At 38.5% G+C, this 19,484-nt stretch overlaps 3 protein-coding genes across 4 annotated transcripts; 1 reads left to right on the top strand and 2 right to left on the bottom strand.

Moving 5' to 3' along the window:
* The first annotated feature begins 2,266 nt into the window (after positions 1–2,266).
* On the top strand, positions 2,267–9,315 carry LOC145903492 (claudin-like protein ZF-A89). 2 transcript variants are annotated; one of them, XM_082991577.1, is made up of 3 exons: positions 2,267–2,486; positions 7,921–8,085; positions 8,809–9,315. In XM_082991577.1, the coding sequence occupies exons 1-3, from the start codon at positions 2,267–2,269 to the stop codon at positions 9,093–9,095; spliced, it is 672 nt and encodes a 223-aa protein (XP_082847703.1). In that variant the 3' UTR covers positions 9,096–9,315. The 2 variants fall into 2 exon arrangements, with proteins under 2 accessions (XP_082847703.1, XP_082847702.1); XM_082991576.1 differs by lacking the exon at positions 2,267–2,486 and adding an exon at positions 7,262–7,539.
* On the bottom strand, positions 3,259–6,111 carry LOC145902481 (protein inturned-like). The gene has a single exon (XM_082990471.1). It carries the CDS (start codon positions 6,083–6,085, stop codon positions 3,572–3,574), a length of 2,514 nt encoding a protein of 837 aa, XP_082846597.1. The 5' UTR covers positions 6,086–6,111; the 3' UTR covers positions 3,259–3,571.
* Positions 9,316–10,631: 1,316 nt separating the features above from the next.
* Positions 10,632–15,031, bottom strand: LOC145902992 (sialate:O-sulfotransferase 2-like). Its single transcript, XM_082991083.1, has 7 exons — positions 14,969–15,031; positions 14,652–14,716; positions 13,990–14,177; positions 13,306–13,492; positions 12,653–12,945; positions 11,590–11,802; positions 10,632–10,996 (listed from the first exon to the last, which is right to left on the bottom strand). Exons 1-7 carry the CDS (start codon positions 15,029–15,031, stop codon positions 10,632–10,634), a joined length of 1,374 nt encoding a protein of 457 aa, XP_082847209.1.
* Between the last annotated feature and the right edge of the window lie 4,453 nt (positions 15,032–19,484).

The following is a 19,484-nucleotide window of genomic DNA, read 5'->3' as shown; positions in this document are numbered from 1 at the left end:
TGTAATCAATATGCATGCAATCGCTTGTAATGGTGCCTATAGACAATTGCACCAAAACTTTACCGTTGTTTGAAGTGTGTGGCGTTGTAAGTTCAGTATAGGCCGTAATGTTCTGCAGACTAATGCACTATACTGACATCAATAAAATATAAAGTTTGTTGGCTGCAAGTGAAATACAGACGAACTATACCACATTATAGTGTGCGCCCTGTTAAATTATACCTTTGGTTTGTTTTGTAGCGACGTTGATCTGGTCGTCAACATTACGTAATTGTGCCAACTTGTCAAAATGATTGGCAGCGTTGACAATCGTTTATGAGCCGTTTTACGACACTTCAACCATGCGATGTGGCATGAGCTATGACAGGGAAATTGGTCATTTTTTTCAATATTAATTCAGTTCCAGTAGAATAATGTATGTTCATTTATTCACAAGAATAAAACTAGATTTTTTTGTTGTAACAGCACTTTAAACTAATCAGATCAAAAATAAAGAACGTACATGCGAATAACGGCATAAGGGCGCCGATACAACCACAATGCGGCTATCACGTCAACGCCCGGGTGAATTAATAATGTTCCGACATTCCTCGTGCAACAAGTTAACTTCTTTAGGTTTTACTTGTTTATTTCGCGTGTGAAACGTTTGTAAAACGTACATTCTTGAGAACAATTCTACCTCTACAGAACGCAATCTAACCTTTACAGAGCGTAAATTGTTAAATTTATGACTCTATAAACCATCACATCGTGATGTCCCGTAACGATATGTTATGCATGCGCATCGGTTGCTATGCGTCCAAAGATATAGGTGTTTGTTTAAAGTGACATCATCGCATTATTGCGTCATCGCGCTTCCGCAGCTTTTACGATTTCATAAAAATCGTGGGAGGATTTATGTTCACGCTAGAAAAAGGCGCCGGTGAACTTTATCACCTTAATTTTAACGCACGCGTCAATGACCCAGCAAAGTAAAAGCATTGTGTTGCAGATTGAAAATAGTTTATCTCGGAAAAATTGGTAGTGGCCAGAAATGCAAGAAATGAAATAGATTGCTGTGAACCCATTGTTATGTTTTGTTATTGATTCGGATCGTAACACTTAAATACCGGAAAGAATTCGCGCAGATTTGGAAGCCTGGTAAAATATTCTTCTGACTAACCATTGATTTTCCTCAAGGTACCAATCCACGCTTTGTAAAAGAAATAGCAAGCATTTTTATAACATGAAGAAATACAAGCATTTTTATAACATGCACGAACGCAATCGCAGCAACAATTATAGTTTATTTAGCTGTTGACAGATTCGAACCCAGCTATATCTAAGACAATCAACTGCAGTCAGCAGTGTGCCACAGAGGTTTTGCCGCTTTTTAAATTAAAAATACTTCTTTAAAGGCTGCAAGACATTTTTGACATTGTCTAGTTTTAATGTTAAAACAGGGCCTTAAGAAGAAACAAATGTGCCTGTGCAAGAACTTTTTGGGAATCACATTAGATCGCGACATCCATGCGCCCAGGTGCGCCACACAGGCTTTATCCCCGTCACGTGGGGACGGCGTAAAAAAACGAACAGATCGCTAATTCAAATACCCGATTATGGAAATATATATTGTTAATTAGCTTCGAAAAACATGTTTAAGTTCGAAGGCGGTGCTTACTTCCAACTTACGTTTTTCTTTTAAATGTTCGGATTTGGCGAATTACGAACGTTAGCTAGTGGTATATGAAATAACGAAACCAAGTACATCACCAGGGCGTCGACTTTTCATTACGTGTCGATAATCCTGAGAAAAATTGTCGTTCGTATCTAATAGCAAAAATGTCGTATCTGGTAACTAACGCATGATAACAGTCAGGCTTATTTCGATTACAGGATTCTTGTACTGAAATAAGGTCGGTGTTAATGTTGCAAGATTGGCGTGACCGATATGTTAGACATAATTAAGTTATACTGGTAATTCACTTTATGCACTTTTGTAGATAACAATAGTGTTGGTCTGTTCGTGGTACTGCATACCGGTAACTTAAATTCATTCACAACGCCCGTGTCGAACAGTGGCGTCGCGTGTCGAGCACTTAGGATGGCGAACGAGGCATAAATCGACACCCTGTGCAACCCTACCAAATATTAAAAACAATAATAAATCATAAAGTGTTTGTGCTCTCATTTATTTACATACATTGTATAGGTCTAGGTTGTGAAACACTGTTGTAAGTGATTGTTTGATGTGATTGAGGTGAAAGCAAGTTAGAACAAACAAAATATGTACGTTCAACTTCTCTGTTTCGTGTGTGGCTTTCTAAGCTCTGCAGGAACCATCACAGTCTGCTTCTGGAACCAGTGGGCGGTTACTAATGGCGCAGAAAGCTCTTCAATGCTTAACTCGATATGGGGGTTCAGTGGTATCTGGGTGCAGTGCATGCAATACACAACCGGACAGTTCCAGTGCGACGACTTTGCAACAGTAATGTTCAAGTTACCAGGTAAGCAATTTACTTTCATGCTTATTTTATCTAGATTTGGTTTCGCTGATATAGTCACAGTAAAATTGTACTGAAATATAACTTGGCCCTTTATTGACACCTAGCGGTAATCAAAAAAAATTGTCTATGAGGAGTGGAATTTAGGTGCCACATTTTCTCTGTAAACTGTAATGACATGTGCCAACAGATTAGACTAATGCATTTTCATTAAGTACAAATACTTACCGTGACGAAAAGGTGAAGATTTGGCACTAATTAATTGTACAAAGTAACTACATGATCAGGTTTATTCTTTTAAACCTACATATATCCAAACTAATGACGTAAAGAGAAAGATCATGATTCCTGCGTCAAAACGTACCGGAGAACTCATTCAATATTTATAAAGGTGAACAGTTTGGGGTTTGCTGGTAATTAGAAAAGGGCCAAAGCTCAAAGTTGCAAGCGAATATCGCCTCCCTCTTTGTAACGCTTAGAGTGCATCTCAAGGAATATATGCACTCCAATCAAACGTATCAAATAACCGAGAGGTGTCTGTTTTAAACAAAGCGAGAGTTCTTCGTCTATCCTTAATTAAACGCAAATTCAGGAGGTTGCTGTTTGTCTGTAACCCATACAAGTAGTTTTTAATGTTGCGCCAGCGCCGACTAGAAGCAAGCACATGAACGCATCAAGAATTCGGCCTCGGCCCTGGCAAAACACACGGGCACTGCAATAATTTGGTTAACACCTCTTGGGCAACAATTTTACGAACTTGGTCATACCCTTTATTAGCGAGAAGTCACAAGTATTTACTGAAAAAAGATAAAGAAAAAATACTGCGCAATAATATCAACTCTTGCTTAAAAACAGAGCATAGGAACATGAGGTCAAGGGTCAATCACTCGAAAGAAATTTAACGTACACGGTATACCAATATTAAAACAAAATAACGTTTTGCAAAAAAAGTACTAATTTGTGTCAAAAAAATACTATTCCTTCATAAGCAGGCACCATAATGCAAACTCTAGAATGTATAAAAAGGCAGCGGCCACCTGAAGCACAAAAAATGAAAGCCATAAAAAATGCACGACGCCTTGCAAGTGTCACAACATACGGAATGCTAACTCAACCATACTTTGCGATGACGAATTATTAAAACACACATACACTTCTTTGGGTACAGGCCGTTTTGTTACACGACCTACCACCCAGTACTGTAAATGGGGCAACTTGGATACAACTTCGCTCTTAGCAGACGGTCTGTGACAATGAAAGAGTATTCCTTCTTCTGTGCAACGGTCTTTGCTTGATGCCGTATGTTTGAAACGCTGGTGAAGCAACAAACAGTGCTTTTTAAAGTTAGTCACAATTTCTTTGTGTAACGGTGAGTTAACAGTGTTTTGATCCTTCGCTGTCGGAACAAGTAAGATTCCCTCCAGTTTATTAAATGACAGGTAGCAAAAGAGTGTATTTTCAGCACCAACAGGTAACTGGTGAAAAAGGCCAGTTGTAGGTGGGGTGCCATCACCTAATGCATGCTCTATGTCCTCCAGAGAATAGGCAGATCCTTGTTTCTTTGGGGTTTTAGGGGACATTGCAATTTCGTCCGATCCTTGCGAGCTTACAGATTTTTCCCTAAACAAACTTTTCATTGAGACTTTTGGGGACTTTTCTCCAATAGATTCTCGCAGAGACTTTTTCGTTCTCTGCTGGGATTGCTGGGCATTATCACCTGAACTTTGTTTTGGTTTTAGTGGTGAACTGAAGGATGGAAAAATACTTTTGTCCTGCTTGTTTCCACTAGGTGGCTTGGAAGCTTTGAACAGCGACCCTGATGCAGATTGCAGAAACCTGTCAGGTTGTGTCAGATATGGTTTTGAAGCAGTCTGCAGTCGCTGACTTACACACTCCTGGAAATGGCATGTTTCCATATTAAGCAAAGTTGCACGGGCTTTATTGACATACATGGGGTCAGGACGTGGTGTGTGGGAGTTTGGAAACAAATCGCCATTCATCTGTAACAGCACACATAGCAAACTGTGCTTTAATCCCACAAACATCCAAAAGGTACGTCCTTTACTTGCAATGTACTGGCCATCTTTATGTACTGGTATTCGAGAAAACCAAGGAAAAACTTCTCTCCAGATCAAAAGCAAACCAATTCTTTCTTTTTGTCTAAGACCCAACAGAGCATGATTATGACAGAATAATGTTATGTCATTCAAATCAGATATTGGTAAATGATTTGCAAGCAAGTGCCCATCAAAAAATACACATGACCCTTTTATTGTGTACAGACGTCTTTTATAATTTCTCCCACTTGAGCCATCATCAAAATCGCAAGCCTCCAGCTCTGCTAGTGCTGAGTTTGCATGAGCAGTAAGATCTGGTGATAATCGCAATAACTCAGTTCCAGGAAATTTCCATTCAGGGCTGCCTGGAACATTTTTACCATCCATTCCACTTGATGCATTGAGAATGAGCATGAATTCAAAAAGATGGTCAAGTCTGTGCCTATTTTCTGGTTGGAAAGCTTGTAATACAGACCCATACATAATTGTCAAAAGCCTAACGGTATTAGACATAGTACGATGAACTTGAGGTAAAGAGTAATTTTCTGCAGGGAGACAGAGTACCATTACTTCTGTTTTTACATGGTGATATGCACAATGAACTAACTTTTCCTCCACTAGCAAAGAGGAACTTAAGACTTGACATTTAAAAGTGTCCTGTATTACATCTGACAATGTCACGAAGAGACCTCTAACTAGCAACAATTTTGTAGGTAGTGTAGATGATGCTTCTGCTGATGGGTATGAGTACAAAATGTCATCATATTCTGCTGCATTGTCGGAATGTATATTTAAAGTAAGAAAAAACAATCCGTTTGGCCCAGACAGATCAAATTTGAGGTTCTGGCGTTTCCTATTTGGGCTTAGTAATTGCACTGTACTGATAGGTGAGGCATCTCTGCCATTTTGGTCATTCAAAGTTGGAAAGAAATGTGCTTCAACACATTGGAATGTTAGTTTAATTCTGCTTGGCTGGGTGAATTGTTCCAGTATTTTCTCAATATTCAAAATATCCACACACAGGTCATTGATGGCAATTAAAACATCTCCAACAAACACTTGACCTGTTTTTATTACCACACCACCTGGCACAAGAGCATCCACAACAATTCTGTCATTGGCCAACCTTCCTTTGATTTTGCCTTCCAATGTTATTATGCCAAGCATGCTGGCTAAAAAATTTGTATGCAATTTGCGCTCAAACACCGATGCCGAGTTAAGCCCAATGAAAACATGTTTTAATGTACCAGTAGGCAATTGGTGGTTTGTTTTCAATACCCCATTGCCTGCATCACTAGCACTTGGCACATCAGGACTATCTTCCACATAAAACAATTCACCAGCTCTCATTGGTTCCTCATTCCAAGCTGGTTCCAACTCATCAGAATAGTCACTGTATTCTGAATCCGAATAGGAATTATTGGCACTTTCATCCGAGCTCTGGTAACTTGCCACTTGTTCTCGTCGGGAATTTCTCATATGCTTTTTTTGTTCATACATTACTGGTCGATACAGATCTGGTTGACATTGCAAATTTAATGCCATTTTTTAAGTTATACTACTGACTTGTAAACCCTAGCAAACAAACAATTTAATTACAAAAAACGCTGGCGTGTAAAGATTATTACAAAAACATTTCACCCCACACGCGTGTAAAACCGCTGATAAGTTTGTAAGCAGTCGATCAATTCAATACCTGTGTATGATACAAATTTAGCTCTAATTAGCGTAACATAAAATTCTGACATTGTGCCAAAATATCTGTAAATAACAGCTGTCATCCCTTCGATATTTAAACGAAGGTAGAATGCGCTTACATGCCAACTGAAAACATTTTGAGGTGTTTACCCAATTGACGTCACAACCATTGTTTGTCGTGCGCCCTACTGTGGCCAAACGAACATTTTTATCGACTGGGGAACAAATATTTGCTTTTGCTTCAAATTGAACCCAAAATAGTTTTTATAATAGGAATACTGTGCTATGTTACATGTTTTTCCATGTTGTCTTGCATATTCACATGCTACGCTATACTTTCGTAATTTCTATCGCCTTGGATTTGCTTTATGTTGATCAAGTTGTTATGCTACGGGGTAAATGAATAACGAAATGCTATTTTTTAAATTATAAACTTACATACATAAGTAAATAGGAATACAGCCTACTTTAGTATTTTATCGAACTGAGCATATATCACGAGGAGCGACTATCACTCATTCGCGACTATATACGCAGCTACGCTCAAGAAACAAAAAAATCCACAAATTTCATAAATCTGGGCAAAATTACACATGCCGCAATATTTAAGGACCACATCACCCTGTTTGCGTTCGCAAGCGGCGGCATCCAAACAATGAAATATGAAAATGTGTTTTAAACCAATGCTGCGTTTGAACATCCCAGTCACGTTTACAGGCCGGCAGTCAACACACAGAAAAACGAGTCGAACCACTTCAAGGTGGTTCAAAAAAGTTCGAGCTCTTGCTCTTAGCTCTGAACCGAGAAGACGGTTAACCTGAGAGTATTAAGTTCTGTTCTAATCTGTACAGCTTGTGGAGTGATTTTGAAAAGTGCAGATTTAGATTTAATTTTTGTCGCAGGAAAGTAAAACTGTGTAGAGGGTTTTGGATTTAAATCCTGAACAAAAATGTTGTGGACGAGGTCATAAAAAATTTATTATAATCAATGATGAATCAATGAAAAATCTTTTTTTTAAAGTTGAATTTATAGGCTGAAAGTAGCTGTTTGCAGCAGTTAACTAAAGCTATAATCACGAAAAAGAGGAATGTATGCTCAAATAATTGTCTTTATCTTTGCTCTTCTGTCAACCGCAGCACATGGCACAGCCACGTTTTGGACTCAATGGATGATCAGTGGCCCAGAGTCCAGTACCATTGTTGGCGGGGCTTGGGCATGGCGGGGAATATGGGCTGATTGCTTCCAACTGTTTGGTGGTCAATATCAATGCGAGGAACAGCAATCTATGTTCTTATCTGACCGTAAATTCATCTTTGCAATATTTTGTGCCAAATGTATACGTTGGAGGCGATAATAAAATGAGTTTACAAGGAACGTATATCGCATAACACAAAACTTAAATGTACAGTGCGGTATGAATTATACCTTATTTAACTAGAAGCTCTCTAAAGGATCACTATAGGCATCTTGACGTCAGATCTGAAAGGGAATTACTTAAATGTACACTCCAAAAAAGCTATTCATCTTTGAAACAACGATATTTATGATAACTGACTTTTGTTGCGCCTGACACGCAGTGCGGATATTAAACCTTGTACTTATTGGTGATCTGTAGAGGTTCGGTGTAAATAACCCCCTTAACAATTTTAAACTGCAACTGTAATTTAATGTGTTTGTTTCAGCATACATGAATGCTATACGAGCAATGATGTGCATCTCATTCTGCTTAACGGTGATCGGCTGCTTCGTACTTCTGTTTGGAATGGAATGCTCCCGTTTCTTGGAGGGAAATCTCGACATGAAAAGGCGACTCATGAGAATATGTGGCATCACTTACGCTTGTGCTGGTAGGTTCTTAATCGGTAGGAATTGGAAATGAAAGTAATTCTGACGGGAATTTGGGTTTTGCACCGTATGCAAATATACAGGGATTGCAACTTGTTAATGACATTTTATCAAAGACTTCGCAATGGTTTAGAAGCACACACACACACACACACACACACAAAAATAATCCCTTCTGAGGTCAATTCATATGCTTTCTGAGGTCAATTCATCATCAATTCTATAAACGGACAATCTATTTGAATACAAAATAAAGATGCTTGTTCAGCGGTAAATGTGTTTCAAAAAGTAAAAGCGTTTGACACAAGATATATAATATTTTGAAATTTACATTGAAGTGTTGTCATTTCGTGGTGTAAAAGTATTTTTAGCACTCAAAAGTATTTTCATTGTTGCTAGAAACGGTTACTAATTCATAATTAAGCGTATTTTGTTGGTTATGATGCCCGACATGCTACTATTGTAAACCAAACTCTTCTGACAACCTTGAAAAAAACAACCCAAATGACGAAAAACATAAAAATACGCATTGAAATAATTAGAATTGCTCAAACCATCACCACTGCTTCGGTGTACACGTGGGTGGGTAACAGTAGTCGAAGTCCCACGCAAGCGCCTATATAAACGAAAGGCTTTTATTCCAGAAGACCTTTAATGTGTATAAAGTGCTTGTTGGGCAAAGTACGGTGTTGTAATGCAACAAACTGACATTCCAATTTCTGTAGGTGCTCTGACATTGGCATCAGTGGTGTGGTACACAAGCATGGTCATTTACGACTTCTTTTCTTTCACCAACCAAGACAACTTGCTTCGCTACGAGCTTGGCGCCGCAATCTACCTTGGTTACATTTCTGCGGCTCTGTGCTTCATAACAACACTGTTGTGTTGCTGCCTGCCGGGTCCCAGACCGGAGGGCGATAAGTACGAAGATTCATACCCGTTCACGCGGTCGCACAAAATCCATTTCCCGAAAGACGAGAAACAAAAACACAAGTACACGGAGTATGTTTAACGTCAAAACTTGAACTGCACCCGCAGTAAAATTGTTTAGTTAAATAGATTTTAGTCGGCAAAGACAATGGTCGTTTGTAAATAATCGTGTAGTGAAGTGACGGTAGATTGCTACTAACAAATACGCTTTGAAATACAGTTTGCATGCTTGCATTAAAAACTACTACTGGTTAAAAAAGTGCATTGTGTCGTGTGTAACTTGGTGTGGAAACAATTTTTTTTACAACAATAAATAATAATAATAATAGAAATTTTGTGCAAATGTACTAACGACTGTTGGTAAAGATCACATACTAAATGTGTACATATACGAAACCTCAAACTTGGAAAGGGAAATTCAACTGTTAAGATGGGGCTACCTTCTGAGCTAACATTTTGCCTTTTTAAATAAAAATGTTTTTCTGTCACGTGGGGCATTTGGCGTTACGGCGCCACGTAACTGTTTCTACAAATTTGAATTCCAATCGTGTCAAGTTTTAAATAACGTCACGTAAGCATCACTCGCCCGGTGCGTGGCCCCAGTGTGCGGCAATCTGCACGCAAACAACACGCAACCAATCTTAAAACCCAAACGAACCGTAGAAAGGTCTAGAACGTTTGACGGCAACCTGCTGTTATAACTGTTTCCCATCAGTGTGGTCTGCCATGAAAATACCTTACACGTACGAAGCACATAAGGTGGTTTCAAGATTCAAAAATAAGTTTTGATAATTTCTCTTATCCCCATCACGAGGAACTTGCCACATGTTTTCGGAAGCACAAATTTATTTTCCCTGCAAACCGATAACTTAAATATTTGTGAAACTCAATTTACTCAAAGCTTATGATAAAGTCATAGCAATGAAATTAGTGGTGACACGTTGTATATGAGACCTCGACGTTCTCTAATTGCCAGAAGCAACAGCTGCCTCTGAAGCAACAAGTACGCCAAATTCGAAAAAAACTTGATAAGGCAATGAAGTGGAAATTCAGACCTTCTTAGGTTACTTGCTTGTGTTCTCCAGCTACATACAACACAATCATCTGTACAAACGTATTGGTTCTTAAAATACCTTGGATTAAACCAATCACTTAAACATAAAAAAAATAATTAAAACTGTACTGTGCATTATTGTCGAGTATAGTAAACTTTTGCTCTGCGATAATATTTTCAGAACGCCTGACCACGATTGCGTAAATTTACTCACAAACTTTACAGCTTACAAACTATAACTCACTTAATGTACGCAGTGGTAAATTCACAGGAATTGTTGTAAATATTCCAACAATTTTCTCTTATTTGTAAATTATTTGCGTTTAATTTTGCACACAAACATTGTAGGTTACTGGGAGGCTACATAATGAAGCAATTACAACAACCACAATGATTCAATATCAGTTAGGGGACCACGTGTCATGGGCTATAGGCGCATATTTTTAAAAGTTGTTTGATGCAGGCGATTTTTCTACGCCGGTAAACACAGTTTTTTCGAAAAACATCATTTTCTATGGTTTGCACATGTCAGAATCAGTTGTTCGGTTGAAGAAAACATCCCGTTCATATATTTTCCACAACAGGCCGCTCCCAACGCGGTACTTCCCCCAATCCGAAATCGGCAATTACTTGCCTCAGTGAGATGATCGAGTCGTTAAGCTGTTCGACCAAATCCGGCGTAAATGGATCAAAATTCCCTCGATTTTTGCGCTTGAAGTGACCCACGTCGTTGCGCTGAAGGCAAAAGAGACGTTTATCCAGGTCTGTAGGGTAATACTGGACGAAATCGAGAATGCGACGGATTTGGGCGTTCTTGTCGGCGAGCAGTTGATCGTAGAAGACTACAAGCACGGGAAGGTCGCCGCGTAACACGTGCTCGTGTATGAGTTGCCACTCAACCTTAGTTGATACGACGTAGTTGTGCCACGCTGGAAACCAATGTGTAGGATTTTAGAACAAATGTTAGTATTAAGTCTTTCATTAGGAAGAAACACAAAAGAAAAGAAAATTATTGTATTTTATATAGTGTTATTATCGGAAAATATAGTATAATGTTATTAATTATCATTGCAAATATTACTGAAAAAGAGTTTTATTGCTCATGATAATACATATAGTACAGTTGTATTACTATCTGGTCGCGAGAAAGAATGAATGATTGCATTTTTAACCAAACCGGGCTGCGCACCAAGGTTTACTCTGTACACAAATCCCCATCAGGTTTTCCACTTAATTGTTATATGGGGAGAGACCCAAATGTTGGTATTTCACACAACTCAACGGCGCCACCTAAAGTTTACTTTTTTAAAGATGATATCTTTATCTAATTCTTGTTTTTTTGTGTGTGACGTTTAGTGATGAAACTTAAATTGGTCGTAGTAATTTTTGCATTTTCCTAAAGTTCCACATTTTATTTAACATCGTGTTTTTTTTATTTGATTGCGTTCAACATTGGAAATGGTCTATCATAAATCGTCTAACACAAAGCACAGCAAAGAAAACAAATGACAGACATACTTACCACCGGTGTAAAACTGGTTTGTATCTGCCACTCCCACATGTTGTTTGGTCGTGCGTCGGTTGAACTCAGCTATCAGGGCGTCATATGGATTCCTCACGAGTAAGACGATTTTATCGTAGGCGTTAGGATAACCAGTGAGTGTCTTGAGGTAAATGTGGTCTTTAACGGTGAGAGTCCGCCTCATGTTAATTGGATCCATTTCTCCGAATAACCCTACGATAAAAAGTTCAGGGAAATTTGATTAAGTAAACCAGGGAAAAACGGAAATACGTTTTACTGTAATTAACAAGTTGTTTGTTGTTGAAGTATTCAAAAATGTTTACAATAAGCATAGATATCCCACTGACAACTTGGGTTGGTTTTGGGATTTGTTTGGTTTCGTACAGGATTGCGGTCTGGAAGTTAAGTTTATGTTAGTCTTGATGTGTGCTAATGATTCTAAGCATTACGATTAGTCTTGTTTTATTTGTTGCCTTTTAGAATAGTGAGGACACAGTATATGAAAAATATATATTTTCAAAAAAGCAACATCTTGGTTGGATGATTAAGCAGCAATCTAGGCCAGTCCTAGGAATCACTTTTTGTTCAAGCGTTAATTGGTCTGCGAACAGACGCGGTTCGCGTTTGTTTTCATGTCAAAATATATTTCGCTACTTCGCTGCTGCTGAACTTTTTGGACCAAGTTTAGAGTTTTGTTGAGACAGTAGCAAGATTCACATATAATTCTTTTGAGGGAAAAATACTTTTTAATAACTTTCTGGTTATTACTTTGGGTTGGATTTGCAAAATTACCAGGTTGTGATAACCACTTGTTTAGACAATACGATCTTAGTTAGGTATTATAAATATAATTCAGAAGCAGATACTGTTCAAGCAAAACTACCAAAGAAAAAAATACACAATAAAATTCCGCAAAAGTACAATCATTTGATTTAATTGTTTTGTTCGACAATAAACAACGTACGTAGCATATGAATTGACACATTCACTCTAACTTTTTTATCTGTAAAAATTCAAATTAGCCATTCTTAACATTTCTTAGAAGCATTGCAGATATATTTACCTGCACTTGTGACAGACTTGTCAGAGTAGACACTCCCAGTAAATATTCCGCTTGCCGTCTCCAACATGTAACGTAACCACGTGTTCCCGGATCCAGGCATACTAACGAGCGCTGTTAGTGGAACGGTACCAGGGTCCAAAAAGCTCTTTTCGCCACAATTTTCTTCCGCCATGGTGCGCCACACTGACACGTGACCTGGGCCGCCGCAGCCAATCGCATCCTCTGATTTTATCACGATTCCATTGCATGTTCGGTTACACATGGATGGAGACGATGAGGCGTTCGAAGAAAACCTGAAGTTTTAGAGATTCACAATGTTTTTTTTTTGTGATATTACCAAGGGACGGCTTTGGGCAATTGCAAATAGTTTTTTTTCACATTTAATAATTTACAGATGAAAAAATTATACAAACTGTACTGGATCAGTTGCTAAACATCTTTAGAGCTGTCTGCCTAATTAATTTTTACAGTGTCAGTAACTTCAATACTTTGCCTTAGTTAGGGCATAAGTGTTTTATTTAAAGCTAAATAAAAACACAGCATGTACAAACCGTGATTCTACAGAACACTACTGATGACAGATGCACATTTAACACCAATAAACGCAGTTCAGCGGACTTATAATGTGAGGACTGGTGCTTGTCTATACTAACCCGGTGCTGTAATGGGCACAGTGGCATAAAGTAGGGTCGTTCATCACGGCAAGAGGAAACTGGTTGAATTCACAGTGAAGAATGCACTCGGAAGGATTAGTAACAAACCGTTCCGACAGCGGAAAATCAAAATCGTTTCGAAAACAGCCAATGTGCGATTCGTCTGTCGCCACTTGTGAAGTTGAATCTGTTGTAAAGGATTCTCGGACTCAATGAAAAGAGAAATCAAAATCTTTAGTACTTATGACCAATGAGAGAGGAAAAGTTATTCTCATTGGACCGATTGGCTTCCCGTCATCCTTGGTTACCTGCTGACCGTTGTTGGCATGTTGCTATAGTTACTATATATAATAAAGCGGTTCCCGATTTGCACATGTTTTACACATTGTTTTTTATTGCTATGTTAATTCGGGGATTACAAGGATTTAATATTATTCCTTGGTACAATTTACCTGGCGAAACAAGTTTAGGATCGACTTTCTCTTATTGTTCCGTGCAAAGTCCTATACTTGATACAAAAGCTTTAAAATTGATTGCATTTCTCAAGCTATTTTTGTTGACTATGGTTTGTAAGAGGAAATCATGCATCCTACACGTTTCAAAAAAATACGTGTAAAATGTGATATGTTTTAGGAATGCTAAATTCCACTTGACTATTTCTTTCAACGTCACACGTTATATTACCGTTGACAACTTGACAAGTGTCAAACCCCAGGTACAGACTAACAGCTGACGGTCCGCCACATCTAATTACGCCGCCGCCGGGACAAGAGTCATTGCAACCCTGCTTAACGACGTCGATCGGCGTCATCGAGTCGAAGGCACTTGCGCATGTACAAGTTGAACCATGTAGAGTCATCAGTTTGAGCGACCTGTAACAAAAAATAATCTTTTAACTTTTGATTGAAAATCAAAAGATATATATGGAAAAAGTATATGCAGTACGTTTCGATGGGTTTTGCTTTGGCCAGCACGGCCGGGTGGCCACCTTTCGTCACATGCAGCTTGTCGCAACCCATTACCTCACAGTGCGACTGGCTGCGATCCTACGACAGACGGTGATTCTCCGTTAGGAAATCACCTTTACATGGGCGCCTGACTCGCTAACCTTTATGGTTTTATCGGTGCCCATGCCATTTCATTTCCTTTAAAATTGTTCTTCGCGTAGTTGCTTTTTTTTCGCAAAATAAACATGATTTGATTTGATTTGCAGTATATATGCAAAAAGTCTTGTGCCATTTCCCAAAAAAGGATAAATATGGTTCATCGCCGCGTGTATGTGGAAAGTTAAAACCACGATTTTTCTGGACATTTAGGAAGTTAAAAATTTAACCCACTGTACTCACTTCTCATCGATAAGTAAGGCGTAGTACATAGGATAAACAGAAGAGCAAAAATCCAGCACATATACCTGTAGCATAGAATTGCTAACAACTATAAAATACCAACTTTTCGAGACAAAATTTGAAACACATCATTCCGGTAAGGTTCGAGGCGTCTAAAACATCTTGCTTTCGGGATAAAAAATAACTTTCTGTTTTCGCAAGACATCCCAAGTACTTCACTGTAACGAAATGCAAGGAAAAAGCGAAACGATTTTTTACCAGTATTTGCAAAATAAATTGAACATCTTTATAATAAGCGTTTGTTTTTTTAGAAATACCTTTGCACCGAATGACGTCACCAGAGAATAACACCCACTCTTTAGTATCAGCCTTGGTTTCATGCTGTAATTTTGAATAGACGTTTTCAACCCTGAAAATACGTTCTTTCGGTAAACTAAATGCGGAATGGATTTCGCCTGTTTATAATTTATGCAATTGCGTTTTTCTCCGATTTTGAAACACTCGAAAAAGCGAAGCAAAGAATTCTGTCACGAAAGAGCTGTTGGTTTGAACAAAGTGTTACGCATTGTCAAAAGAAAGTGTTGTGCCAGGGAGTGTGCCAACACGAAAAAATGCGAGTTCGCCGAATCCGGTCGACATTCAGACAAATACGAACCGCATTCGAATATTAAAAGACCTTATGATATTATAAGAAATAATGGTCGATCGTTGGTGTTTGGCTGTAGCGACATAATTCTGTTATATTGTCGTTATTCGTGCGGTAATATTTGCTAGTGTTTGCTTCATCTCATCACATAAATAGCAACCACAATTAGCTTGTGTTTAGGACATTGCATGCACAATTCATTATTCATATTCGGATTCGGTATCTATATTCGGATTCATTTCTAGTGCTGTGCTTACCTGAGTATAGAAAGCTGCAGGCGACCGAGAAGGCTCAGAAACGACAGCGTGAAAAGTAGAAGCAGGGCTTTAGATTTCGCACGGCAGCATTCACGAAATGCAAAGCATTTCCTAGTGTACGTGCGATGTACAAACGACCTTGATCTTTCTTTACGAATAATCATACTAAGCAGAGAATAAGAAATTTTACCTATAAAATCCTAAAAATACATGGGAAAACTAGCATAATATGTATGCTCTTGTTTTCATTAATACCTTGCTTAAATTTCATAAAATTTAGCCATCCTAATTGTTGCAGTTGCTTTGTTTCGCGTTTGCAAACATTGCACCTATTTCGCATCATTCTACCGCAACTCTTAGTCATAATCTTTGTTTTTGTTGCAGCAAACTGGCACGGAATTGCGTCACATAAACAAAACCTACAAATCAAAAGAAAACAAACAGTCTTGTTTATGGTCGTCTTCCTTCAACAGCGATATCACAGTAACTACTTCTTTCTATTAACATCTGAATAACTTTGTTCGGAAAAAGAACTGAGCACGCTTGCCCTATTTCCCATCAAGTCTTTTAGAACTAGAATTTCACACGAAACGGCCGCTGTCTTTCTACCGTTGTAACCTCATTGGCACAAATGTATTTAGGTCGGAGGCATTTACATTAGCCTTGGCAAAAAAATTTTAAACGAGGTTGGCGTTTTTCGGCAGATTATCGCCCTTTTCTGCCCGCGCTGTGCTGTGGTCCGCAAAAGTTACAAGGTCAACACCAGCAAACGAATTAAAACGTCACTTCCGGACGTTCGTTTAGTTCGATTGGTTTCACAGAATGTCTCGTGTGGTTTCACACACTGTCCTGATGTTGTTTGGTAGGCTAAGATTTGAACATGGAAACTAATGAGACAATAATGCACATCGTGCACTGTTTGCAACTCATTGATTTAGATTATACACAATAATTTGTCGTCGTTATAAAGAAAAATACGGCTTAGACGATTCAAATATCTGCATACAATGTTATGCGCCAAATGGGACACAAAGCAGCTTCTACATTGGGGATATTTAGCATTTTTTGCAAGTTAAGTGTTTTTAATTGTGATTTATGCTTTAGAACATATATTTACGTGTTAACGAATGCGGCTCATTTCTTTTTCCCGTCTTCTTTCATGTAGTTGTTTAAGTATAAGAATTGTCCTTTGCATTGCGTAAGTTTAAATAAAGAAGGCACGCCCGATTCACATCAAAATTTGATTTTCCACTTTGTGCGTTCCGCTAATCTTGTGCTTGGCATCACCCTTCAGGGTCGAGGTTGTTCAACACACGGAATAACCACAACCGCAAGACGACATTAGTCATTGCTAGCGTGAAAACGGCCTTATAAAGTGGCCATTATACCGGTGCATGAAAATGGATTGAAGTGCCCTTGACGTAATTAGTTTTTTTGAAAAGATTTCTGTAGTGTTGGGGTAACTCCCCAAACCCCGTCGGCGGCAGGTGTGCATCGATTAATCATCGCAGACAAATAAAAACAAACTCAGGTGTACAGCATGAACCAAAAGCATCTTGCTTTATTATAACTACCAATGCTTCAATGTTGGCAACTATATTCCACTGTGTGCAATTTCTATATTCTTGTACTTAATCAAATCGAGGCAAAGTGACACAAGGCCAACAGAATACTCGTTATAAGCTATCACGATTATGAAACCAATATACATGATGCAGCCACTACAAACGAGATAATTTGTATTACCATTCTGTTTATGAATTCCCTTCTATTGACAAACTTTGTGGCCAGGTGACGCGACTCAGGTTGTTGCCAGGGCAACAGTGAGTGTGAGAAAGTTGCACGGAAATGATTGAGAGTGTGTGGAGGACGCTTGACACGTCATCATCGCGAAACAACAATAGTAAGTGTGATTGGATTGAGAAAATCTTATATTCCAATGGGTTTGGCCTATTCACCCTTCATTTTATCAACGTAACATGTAAAGTTTTCAAATGTGTTTCATGCTTGCTTGTTTTTTATGTAATAAAGGGCAACTTGTTTCTACGCAAAAGAACAAGGGACATGATTTTCAAGTGGGATTATAGCAACTACATAATACAAAAAAGGGTTGAATTATTATAGTACCAGCAAGACCCACAGTAAAGTTTTAGTCGGAAAACAGAGTGTCTGTACTTTCATTATCATCAGCTACACTCCCACAGGGTGCAAAGTTAAAAACTGTATACATGGAGGGACTTACATTAGGTCTAACTTAAGTCAATGTGTTAAACTTTGCAGCGCAAATTATTTCTCAAACAAGATTTGCCTTGACTATCGTTTATCATCACGTTTGCACATTAACGATGTATAACCTACTTGAACAAACAAAAGCATTTTAGGTTTTTCATAATTTAGGTATTTTCCTTGAGTTTTTTTTTTTTTTTTCTTGAATAATAAACGATAATCATGGCAAATCTTGTTTAAGAAATAATTTGCGCTGCAAAGAAAAATTTTCTTGAGGAATACACTGGCAAATGCCGTTCATTTCATAACTCAAACACAACTTCAAAAACGTACCGAACCGAAGGCATGAAACAACTTACAGAAGATAATCCCTGGCGACCACCACTTACATTTGATATCCGGTACTTGAACACTTTTTCTTCGCGGGAACCGTAACAAGATATCGCTTATTTAAGTGCTCGTTCTACTCGATCACGTAGAGATCACCTTGGTTCGGTCAGAAAGGCAAACGTTCTTTAAAAGCTACGAAAATTTAAAATGCCGTCCGAATTTTTCTGTGGTTTTATTTTACTTCTTGTTTTGTTCAATTCTTCTCAGGTATCCGGGAGATACGGTAAGATTATACGAGATTAATTTAAGTTTATCGTTAATTTTGCAAAATCCGTGCTGCTCTCATTAGTATTCGTAATGTTTAAAAGTATTTGCGTTGTGCACGCAAAGCACCAGCTTTAAAACAGGAACAGTCTGGTATCGTTTGGGAAAATATATTTGCCCAAGCTGATACTGTTTTATAGCTGGTGCTTTGTGTTTGTATTATTACGGAAAGAACAGTGCTCACCAGGTAAGCATCTGCAGTCTATGGACAAGATCTTCGTTTTCCATACAAGAAGTCATTCCTATTATGTGTGTGCAGTAAATGTTGACTTCAAATGTTGTGCAAAATTTTTGTTCCAGCTTTCTTGGAAATACAACGATCAGTCTAATATTAAAACCTCGCCTTTGACTTCTTTTCCTTTCAGTGTCAACATCGTTGCGTTTGCTTCGTCAAAAGCGACAAAACGAAGACAGCACTCCTGTCGTGATAACAAGTCCTTCCCCAGAGTACAGCAAGGAGCTTGAAAACTTCTGGCCGAAATACAGCGAAAGGTGCCCAGACAGGTACGAGTAATCAGTGCTATTTATTGCGACCAACTGTAAGTTATCTATAGTGCTATCCTTGCTGCCAGGCATTGTAAGTTTAAAGAATTGTTCTTGGCATAAGGTTACGCGTTATTTGGTGTTGATGCACGTGATGGACTAAATAACCACATAACCCTGAAGAAGTCTCGCTGGATGGCAGACGTCGGTTGTAATAATGATCTCGTAACTTTACGCCAGAAGAAAACTTATATATATGTATTGATATATCAAACAATATATTAAACACTAACCTGTTAACCATCAGGTTCATGATATGTTACGACGAATCATACTGTTTCAACGAGCAGCAGTTGTGTGGTGGGGGTGCGGGGCCGTGTCTTGACAGCTCGCACAATATCAATGCTCACTGCTTGGGAAAATCAAGCACATTAGCTGTACATACAACTGCCGTTGCCCGTAAGTTACTTACTGGTTATAATTAATCCACATTCACCTTAATGTCGAGTAATTTCCATCTCTAATTGGATAAAATGTACATGCTGAGTTAAGATTAGTTTTCACTGA

This window comes from Ascidia mentula, chromosome 5 (assembly GCF_947561715.1).
Source record: "Ascidia mentula chromosome 5, kaAscMent1.1, whole genome shotgun sequence".
NCBI classification, from domain to species: Eukaryota; Metazoa; Chordata; class Ascidiacea; order Phlebobranchia; family Ascidiidae; genus Ascidia; species Ascidia mentula.
Note: the sequence above shows the minus strand (reverse complement) of the source record. Positions and strands in the feature narration are given on the sequence as shown.